The sequence below is a fragment of the Phoenix dactylifera genome, chromosome 14, assembly GCF_051530095.1.
Source record: "Phoenix dactylifera cultivar Ajwa chromosome 14, Ajwa_hap1_PhDact_Kaust_v1.1, whole genome shotgun sequence".
NCBI classification, from domain to species: domain Eukaryota; kingdom Viridiplantae; phylum Streptophyta; class Magnoliopsida; order Arecales; family Arecaceae; genus Phoenix; species Phoenix dactylifera.
Genome location: NC_143203.1, coordinates 3680726 through 3691109, shown reverse-complemented (window position 1 = coordinate 3691109; position 10384 = coordinate 3680726). Strand labels below are relative to the sequence as shown.

Sequence of the window (10384 nt, the reverse complement as noted above, 5' to 3'; positions counted from 1 at the left end):
CCCGAATTCTCCGCCCGCAGGATTGATCTCTATGCTGTACGACGCCTCTAATTGATGACAAGCTAACCACGAATCGATCGAGATTTCAAATAACGGCCGAGACCCTTACCCTATAAAAAGGAGTAGGGAAAGGCCTTCTGTTAGCCATTATAAGCTATTACAAGCATTATCAAGTGATAAGAGGCCATATAAGGCATTCAGAAACTTTCCATAAGTTCGGCTAACTTAGCCATCGAAGGATCTTTTGCACGATGCCATGGAATTGTGCCTCATGTACATATGAGGACACTTCAAATTTTATCTTTTCTCAAACTGTACGGATCTCAAAATGATAATTGCACTATTTATTGGTCGATTCGTGAGAAGAAGGATGAACTCTTTTTTGACCCAAAAAAAAAAAAAAAAAACAAAACCTCTGCCGTTGCTGGGTTGCGTTGAGCGGAGCCTCAAGGTGGCTTGGTTCGAAAGGAGGCTTCTATCCAACGGCTCAAGATCTGTCCCCAGACGTCAGACGGTAGGCCCACCCCCGTCCGCTCGTATCCGCCCGCAGAATTCGCCGCCCCCAGCTTTTTCCTTTAAGATCTTAACCCTTTTATTTAGGTACGCCCAGCCACAACACATCTCCCATCATGACCATCAAATTCATATCCAACGGCCATAATCCTACTCCAGATCGATTCCCGTCACGTCTGGACACGCACCCGTACCGACTTCAACGCCTCTGTCTCAAGCCCCTATGCAACCATCCCGTCTCCAACTCTAACCCTAACCCTAACCCTAACACTAACCCTAATCCCCAAATAAATCGCACCCAATTCCCGTAAACCCTAATCCAATTTGGTCTCCAGTACTCTCTGTTCTCCGGGAAGCCAAGACGACGACGACGATGGCGTCCACCGCCGAAGACGACGAGCGCGACGCCGCCGTCTACGACGAAGAGGTCGACGACGACTCTGACGATGGCGTCGACTCCGACGAGGAGTACGACGACGACGTCGTCGCCGACGGCCACTTGGCGGCGCCGCCTGCCCCTCCGCCCCCCGCCGCTGCCGCAGACCAGCAAATACTCCGTTCCTCCTCCTCCTCCTCCGTCCCCAATCCTAACCGAAATCCTTCCGCCTCCTTTCCCAACCCCCAGAACGGCGCCGGCGGCGGGGCCTGGGGCGTCGCCTTCGTGGCCTCTCCCGACGGAAAGCGCCAGAGGATCTCCCCTCCGGGGGAGGAGAGGAAGCCCCTGGCGGTGGCGTACGACGAGTCGCGGCGCATATTCCAGAAGCTATGGACGGATGCGGACGAGATCACGATTCTGCAAGGGTTCTTGGAGTTCACGTCGCAGCGAGGGACGACGCACGCCAACTACCAGCACGACACGGGGCCCTTCTACGACCAGATCAAGAGCCGCCTTCAGCTGGAATTCAACAAGAACCAGCTGGTCGAGAAGCTCCGCCGCCTGAAGAAGAAGTATCGCAACATGGTAAGCCGGATCGCGGCCGGGAAGGAGTTTGTCTTCAAGAGCCCCCACGACAAGGCTACCTTCGAGATCGCCAGCAAGATCTGGAGCCCCAGCTTCAAGAAGACCCGCAACCGGGACTCCTGCAATGCGCCCAACCTCCAGCTTCAAGAAAGAAGCAATCTTGTCCCCGTCCAGGTCGCCGAGGACGTCGCGCTGAGCTCCGATCAGATGATGTCGATGTCTCGGAGAAAGAGATCGGATGGAGAGGTGGCGCGGGAGATGGAGGTGGCCGTGGCTACTCCGGTGGTCTTTGTCCCCGTGGTACAGCAGACGCCATGCTCATCCGCTCCGATCCCAAATGCCAGTCTTATCGAGCAGACAGTGAAGAGCTGCCTCTCGCCTTTGTTCAAGGAACTGCTTCAATATGCCATTGGAGGGCCGTGTGTGCCGGGAGGGGCTGGTGATGGGGGAGCGGCGCTGAATCCTCTTCTGCTGAGCAGTGCGGGCGGCTCAGGGGCAGTGCAGGTGGACGAGAAGTGGAGAGAGCAGCAGATTCTGGAGCTGGAGGTGTACTTGGAGCGGGTGGAGCTTGTTCATGAGCAGGTAAAATCGAAACTTGAGGAGCTTAGGTCGATGGGGAGCAGCTGATCAGAGGTTTTCTTCACAGAAAAAAAAAGAAAAGAAAAAAACTTGATGCTTAAGCTGTCATACTTTTACTAATTTATGGTAGCATGTTAGATCTTCTTTGTTTTGTTGAAAGGTATAGAGAACATTTGAACAATGCTGCTTTTCTTTTTCTTTTTCCTATTTTTCTTTTTTCTTTTTCTTTTCCTCCTTTGTTTATAAAATCCTCTCCTTTCTGTGAGTTTTCTTTGAGTTCAGTTTCTTTGGTTGCTGTGGTCCAAAACTTTCATAAACAATGAACTGGAGGAATCCTGGAAAGAGAAGGGGTGAGAACAGCTATCATTTGTGTATATATTCAATAGTAATATTTATTTTACTTCTGGAATTAATGGTATGCGGACTAGCCCGTCTTGTTATTTGAGTTGCGTGCAAACATCACCTAGATGTTTTTTACCCTCCTGCATTCATGTGATTATCTCAAGAATTACTTCTAATTTTTTTCATGCATGCTTGGAGACGTCTCTGTAGATAAGATTTAGTTATGTTGAAAGGATGTTATCTTTGTTTTCTTATATGACAAGAAGTGGTGTACAGTTCTTTTACCTATGAATGACAAATGTTCTCCATTAAACAGCAAAATCTAGTTTTTCTTATCTGTGATGTACAATGGTGTTGCTAAATTTGCATATTGATCGAAGGGAGGCTAACATCTGCTGATATTCACAACCATGGCTTCTAATTCTTATAATTTTCATTGAATTTCGTACAGTTTATTGATGGTGAAATGGTGAAGGTGGTGTTTTGGACATACAAAAGTATCAGGCAATCCATCACATATTATGATTTTATTGTGATGCTGCCCATTGAGAATAACTTATGTTAATCTGCTGGAAATTTTACCTTAATCGTCAGTCTTTACTCTGGATATTCAATCCTACTTTCTTGTCACTATTTCTAAACCTTACATTTAGGCGCTTCTCTTCTTAACCTTTATGAGAACCTTTGCTTGATCCATTCTGCTTTTATTTTTTTGGATACAATGTTTTTTGCAATTCCATATCAATCAATGTTGAATCCACTGATCACAAGATAGGTTATAGTATGCCCAAACTATGCTCAATCTATTTTCCTACGGTACAATCATAATTCACTTGGCTGCCAAGCAAATCATATGGTCAAAAAGCTTCTCAATTTAGAATGGCTTGACAAAATTTTCCTATCATTTGCATTGGTAATTTATTATTTCTTTGCTTCACTTACAATTAAAGAGTGGATCATTCATGAAGTTGATATACATTAAGAAGAACGGGAAATCTGGTTCTTTCAATTTGCCATTTTAGTTCTTCATTCTCTATTTGCTAGTTTTTTTCCTTAGGATATGTGATATTGGAAAAAGCATTTTATAGATTTGGAAAGGTAGTTAGATGTGTGCTAGGAATGCTATTGCATGTGTAAATGTTATATATGAAAGTGTGATGATTAGATGAGCCTGCAGAATACATGGACATGATCAAGGAAAGTGCCATAACGTTCTAGACCTATTTCTGGCTTATTGATTGCAAGTCTTTATTTGCAGGTGTGCTAACACCCACAGTCTAAACTTTAGATTCCATCTTGTTGCACATGGTTTTTTTAATTAAATTGATTATTGATGCTTTCTAGATGTATTTCTAACAATTAGTAAGCTAAGTGATCTCAAAGTATGTATACTATTTCTAAATGAGAAAGACTTTGTAAGCATCCATAGTAATACGTGGTGATTTAACATAGATTGGTGAACATCACTTACGCATAACCTCGTTCATCTTTTGATATAGGTGAAGCTGTAAGACAAGTCTCTGGCATGGGGACTTCTTAAAGTGGATATTTTGATATATTCTGCTGGTGTCATAAAATAAATGGAAGCACTTTTATAGACATGGAGGTAACATGGTACGGACAAAGTGCCAACACAGTTCTGGAGTGATGAGTAACTAGTGTGCTTTTGAAGGCAAATTATGGAACAAAGTCATATGACCAGAATTTTTCTATTCAAAGTGGTGGGCGATCAAGATGCATATGCTGCCAAGGTCTAAGGAAGCCTTGAACAAGGGATGTGCTTGAAGTGGTGTTGACCTTAAGAGAAGGTTAAGTTAGGGTTCAGGTGATGGGACATTGATTTGGTTGTCGGTCGCTGTCTTGAACAGAAATGTTGTGAAGTTTAGAAAATAATATGACCAGAAATTTTCTATTCCAAGTGCAAAGCAGTTAGGATGTATGTGCAACAAAGATCCAAGGAAGCCTTGATCAAGGGGCATGCTTGAAGCTGTGTCAAAGGATCTGGCAAGAAGATTCAAATGGGGATTATGTAATGTAAGATTGGTTGAGTCGGTCATGTGAAAGAAAGGTTGTGATGTTCAGAAAATAACGTGGGCAGAAGTGTTGTATACAAAGTGGTGGGCAATCAAGATGCGTGTACAACAAAGATTTGAGGAAACTTTGATCAAGTGATGTTCTTGAAACTTGAATTGAAGGATCTGGAATGAAGATTCAGTTGGGGCTAGGTGATGGAAGATAGGTTGTGGTGGTTGCTCATGTGAACAGAAATGAGAAGTTACCTTGACTAGATACTAAGATTAGATCATTTTAGAGGGTTAAAGTGGAAGTTTTGTGGAAGATGGAGAGTTCCGGAATAGAGGGGACTCTGATCCAGGACCTTGTTGATGGTAGAAGGCAGAGTTAGGTTATAAATTGACATATTTAGGGATTTTTGTTAGTGCTTTTAAATTCAAGATCAAAGATTGTAAAAGCCGTTATTCCACCACCCTCTTTCAGCCAAGCATTTATTGGAACACATGGATTAAACCATTTTTTCAGAAAGATGAAAATGGGCGTTTCTTTTTTGGTAGTGATGAAATGGGTATTTATGAAAAGTTGGTACATAACTTTTTGCCTTCTAAATCTTTTTTCTCCAATTAACCTAGGAATAGATTACTCCACTATGTAAGGTGGACTAATTTATTCCGGAGCAAAAAGTGGGAGTAAGGTAACCCATTTACTCTAGGTTAACTTTTTCTATCATATGCCAGTCCTCAATTTTCTTTCTTCTTAGCAATGCTAGTCGGGGCTAAATCTTTTATGTTTTCGTTGGCATCTCTTGCACGCTATCTATTCTAACACCAGCAGCAGGCTGTTGGAGGAGTGGAACGTGCAGTGACATGTGGAGAGGTCTAGGTTGTTGCTTTTGGGCTGACATTCATAAGTCCGTAAATAGCAATCAGTTGAGAAAGTATTCAAATAAGAAGCTGGTTAATATCACAATACATAATGATCGAATGAGTTTCTCTAGTGGGGGAATCGGGTACTGAATAAGTTCTAACCCTGTATTGCATAGTCCACTGATGGTGACTGAGGGCATTGGAGTGATAAACCGTGTGTGTTGGATCTTTTCAATGCCCTTATCTTAGGGTTGAAAGTGGATTGGATAATATCCGTCCAGATTCATTTTTATATTCAAATCTATCTGGATATACATAAAAATTTTAGTATTCGACTAATATCTGTATCTATATCCGTCAAAGAAAAACAGATATGGATATAGATAGGGAACTATTCAATCCATATCTGAATATCTGATTTTATTTGTATTCTTATAATATAATGTCTTTGGAGATTATATATTTTCCATCTTGTGATTTACCTTGATGAATCTATGGACCAGGATACTACCATGAGCATGTAGATTGTGAACCAGAGAAGTTGCTGAATGAAATTCTATTTTGATTCCCAAAGGTAAGAAAAATTGAAGAAATCTTAGCCGCAGGAAGTCTTCAGACCATTCAGGAACACAGCTTGAGCGATTTCTTGATCAGTAACTCGAGCTCTGATTTCCAGATAGATTTTAGGCAAAGCAGATTGTTTTCTGAAGTTCTGTCAGGCCGAATTATCATACAGCTTTGTAGAAGCTGTAACGTGTCCAGGTAGAAAATAGTGATCGACTGTTGTGAAGTCTGTAAAGATGGGAGTGACTTTTTATAAAGTTGGGATTGCTTTCGAGAGAGCCTGTAGGAGCCACGAGACTTGGCACCGCAATCATTCAGGTAGTTACAATGCCGCAATGGCCGTTAAAACAGTAAATTGATACCCCCGGCATGCTAACGCTGACAGTATGTAGATAAATATTGATTATTATCTTGCTATTATCTCATCATAAGGGCCATTATATGGGAGAAATAATGGTCACTGATTAAAACATAATCTTCTAAACTCATATAGTTTGGGGAAAACAAAAACTTTATTCTATATCATCATTAGGGTTGCTAGTGGATGAATTCATTTGCTTCAAATATAAACCAGCCATCATTTCAAAAGCATGACCTGCTTCAAATATGAATTAGATTTGGATTACTAAATTCCTGATCTAAACTTGAACCAACCTAAACCGATCCTAAACTAGTATAATTTTCGTTTCGTAATATGGTCAGTCAATAATTTATATCATTAGCTATAAGTCTATATGGTTAATAATCAAACCTTATGTAGATTGTACTTTTTATCATGTCTATATGTTACATATTGTTATTTTGTTGTATAATATATTTATGATGTAATTAGATAATCAATTTATATATGTTTATTATAGTTTTGATTTAGATTACTTTTGATCCAATTTGACGGAAAAAACCGATGAATTGGTAAAGTTAATATCATACCCAATCCGATCCATCTTGAACGGAAATGCATTAGGTTTGGATTCGATTTTTTAACCCAGTACAAATATGGATTGAGTTTGGCTTCTATCCATCCTGATCCAGCTCAACTCGAGCCCTATTCATCACTGCTGTATCTCCCACTACAACGCTAACAATGTCTTGCAATGGCCTGACGCAGTCGAAAGCTCTGTCCAAGCAAAGTAACAATGACAACAGGTTTTGAGTTCTTTATCATTGGGGGAGTCTGCATAATGGTCGCAGACTTCTAATGCTGAAGCTGCAGCACTATGGCTTCCATCTGCGAGAAATTCCACCTAGTCATAGAACCAGGAATTTTTTTAAGTATCAGGAATTCCCATGCCTAATTTGTTCAACCCATAGTTCACGGCAACCAATCTGTTGGTTTTCTATGAGGAAACTATTGTTTGCATTCCACAAATCACATAGAAGAATAAGGGGTCAGTACTTGAAATACTTCTTTAAGCATGAAAAATGACGTGTATATTGAACCACTTATTAATCTCAAGGAGCACCAGAAGTAGCTTTACCCAATGAAAGTTTGTCCCAGAGTTGGCTTCATGCTCCAAGATTCAGGAGACATTCGGTATGTTCGATACTACTTAACCTTTCAAGGCATTCAGTACGTCTGGAACTTCTCCTTGGTCTTCTTGAAAGCCTGTTCTGCCATGATGGCTTCGTTACCATCAGCTCTTTGAATCTCCAAGTAGGCCTTCTGGTAGAATCCAGTGCCTCTCAATGCTTCAGCAATGAAATCATCGAACCCAATACCTATTGCCGCCTCTGCCTGGGCTCCATAAACCAGCCTCTTCATTGTAAGATCGCCATGAATCTAATTTAAAGGTGGATGAAAATCACATTATAATGAACTAAGAAGTGGAGAGACCCGCCTTAATCCTGGAAAGATGAATTGAACCAAAGCACATCGGGCAAGGTTCGCAGGATGCATATCTTTCATGTTGCCTAAGGTGACAAGCCAAGAGGGGGGGGTGAATTGGTTTTTCTAACTTTTTGATTCCTTAATCGAGTTAATTGATGAGTAAGTAATTGTAGTAAAGTAAGACAAAACACAATGCAAACACACAAGAAATATAGTGGTTCGGTGCTCTCCTAAGCACCTACGTCCACTCCCCAAGCGACCCCTTGTGAATTCACTATAATCCTGCGGATTACAGTTGGATTGTTTTCCGGGCTCACAATCCAAAAACCTTTACACTTTGGTTTTCCGGGTTCACCAAAAACCTATGTTGGTTTTACGGGCTCACCAACGAACCTATGTTGGTTTTCCGGGCTCACCAACGAACCTTTACAATTGGTTTTACGGGTTCACCAATCAACCTACACCGTTGGTTTTGCGGGCTTACCAACAAACCTTTACAAGGTGATTAATAAAAGAAGTAAGAAGATTTAAGCTCCTAGATGAGCAAATATAACAATATAATCTATAAAGAAGAGTTTAGAGAATAGTTATCACTTGATGAGACTTCTCTCTTCTTTGTCAAGGATGCTTCACTCTTCAAGGGTGGATGGAGCTCTTAATGACTCTTGGAATCTGCTCAACCACTTTCTTTTTACTCTTGAATGAAGCACTTGGATGAAGAAGATTAGGGCACTTGTCTTTCTTGTGTACTCTTTGATATTTTGCAAAAGGATATTTTCTCTGATGAATAGTGCCACTTTAAATAGTTTCCTTCATCCATTGGACAAGCCCCAATGGTTAGAATTCAAAAATTAGCCGTTACTCACTGTTGGAAGGACAAAAAGTACTTCTGCAGAACTAGCCGTTATGCTTCTGCCCGTGCTTGGGTCGACTCAACTTTTACTGGGGTCGACCCAACTTTCACTTGGGTCGACTCAACCTTTCCTTGGGTTGACCCTCTCAGAACCACAGAACCTTGCAATTCAGCCTTCCTTCACTTGGGTCGACTCAACATCTTTTTGGGTCGACTTAAGGTTCAGTTGGGTCGACTCAACTTCCACTTGGGTCGACCCTCTCAGGGTTTCCAGAGAACCTATTTTGAATGTCATTGCCTTTGGGTTGACCCTCTCAATGTTTGGGTCGACTCAAGTTTGGGTCGACTCAACTTCCTCTTGGGTCGACCTTCTCAGTGTTTCCAGAGAACTGCTTTCTTGAGGCTTGAGAGGCTTGAGGTTTGGGTCGACTCATGCTTTCCTTGGGTCGACCCAACTACTGTTCATCCGTGCCATTTTTGCAGAAGTGTACCAGATGCTTTCTTGATGTGCCGGGGTCGACCCAATCAACCTTGGGGTCGACTCAATCCATACTTTGCTGCAACGCAAGGTTAGATTCATCCATATAAACAATAAAATGCATCTTTATCTTATTATACGAATATACTGAGAGTAACAGACTTATAAATGAAGTATCGAATTAACTTGTAACATACTCTTGATTATTGTATTAATCATCAAAATACCACTATCATCCTCATTTCACAATCAGAAAGTTCAATTTTCCTAAGTTTCTTGCAAGCCTGAAATTAAGAAGATTAGTTACTCTATATGATCTTCACCAAAGCCATAGTTTGTACTTGTATAACAGATTTACTAGACTTGCATAAATCCACACAATTGCATGCATATAGGTCCCGCATATTCTAATAGTAAGCACTCTAATTTCTAGCTTTTGAAAGACCTTTACCAGTCAGAGCATCGAAGACAACAAAAATATCTAACAAATTCACCTGGTAAGCAGCATTCTCATGAAAACAAAGAAGATCAAACAATGTCAAACTTTGTCCAATCAAACCATAATTCCGAAAGATGCCCCATGTATATGAAGTATGACTTGTCAGTTAAGGTCTCAAACATAATGTCAAACAAACTAAATGAATGTCTTTAGGAGCTCTTGGCCATGGTAACTTTGGGCAACGGAGCAGCTCACCCTGAAACCTAGAAGGCCAATTACAAGACAAGGAGACTTACCTTACTAGCTATTTGAACTATTTGAGCTCATGCAATTGGGGAGCAACTATTTGAGTTCGGGGTTTCCCTAAACCACCAAAACGTCTTGACAAAGAAGGGCAGGATTGAGCGTATGACCCTTACCAGTCATTTGTTTTGTGCAAATATCAGTATATCGCACCTTTATCGCATCGGTATGATGTACAAGTTGAGATACATCACAATATCCTCAACATCCTTGAAAGGAATGATTACTTCTGGTGGTCTCAATAGATCATGAAGAATATGCCACCCATGACACTAGTAGTCAATGGACAGATGATGAGAACTTAAAAGAAAATTAACTGAATGAAATTAAAAGAAAAATAAGATGGACAAAATAGAAAGAAAGAAGGAAATGATTAGTTTTACCTATCGTGTCTGAGAAGGCTTTCATAATTGTAGGAAGGTCAGATAGTTTTTGTTAGACAATGCCTGAGAAACAACTGGGGGCTGAAGAATCACCAATGCCATGGGATATGTTGCTGGAAATTGGACCCGGGGGCGATCGTCCGTCGAGGAGGGGGAGCTGTCGGCGGACGCGAGGGAGTGATGATGCGTCGGCGGGCGGCGTCCTCTGTCGGGGTGCCTGCAGAAAAGCCGGTGGCCGGGTCTTCCGGCGCCGGCCCTCCGA

At 41.5% G+C, this 10384-nt stretch overlaps 1 protein-coding gene across 2 annotated transcripts; it reads left to right on the top strand.

Moving 5' to 3' along the window:
• The first annotated feature begins 377 nt into the window (after positions 1 to 377).
• On the top strand, positions 378 to 5001 carry LOC120112801 (putative transcription factor At5g28040). Of its 2 annotated transcripts, none has more exons than XM_039132689.3 (2): positions 378 to 2056; positions 3895 to 5001. In XM_039132689.3, exons 1-2 carry the CDS (start codon positions 887 to 889, stop codon positions 3904 to 3906), a joined length of 1182 nt encoding a protein of 393 aa, XP_038988617.3. In that variant the 5' UTR covers positions 378 to 886; the 3' UTR covers positions 3907 to 5001. The 2 variants fall into 2 exon arrangements, 1 of the variants encoding a protein (XP_038988617.3); XR_015973126.2 differs by having other exon boundaries at positions 593 to 2403.
• Positions 5002 to 10384: the final 5383 nt, after the last annotated feature.

Bases quoted from the DNA above. Each gene is read 5' to 3' on its own strand.
- LOC120112801 (XM_039132689.3), top strand. From the start codon at position 887: ATGGCGTCCACCGCCGAAGACGACGAGCGCGACGCCGCCGTCTACGAC.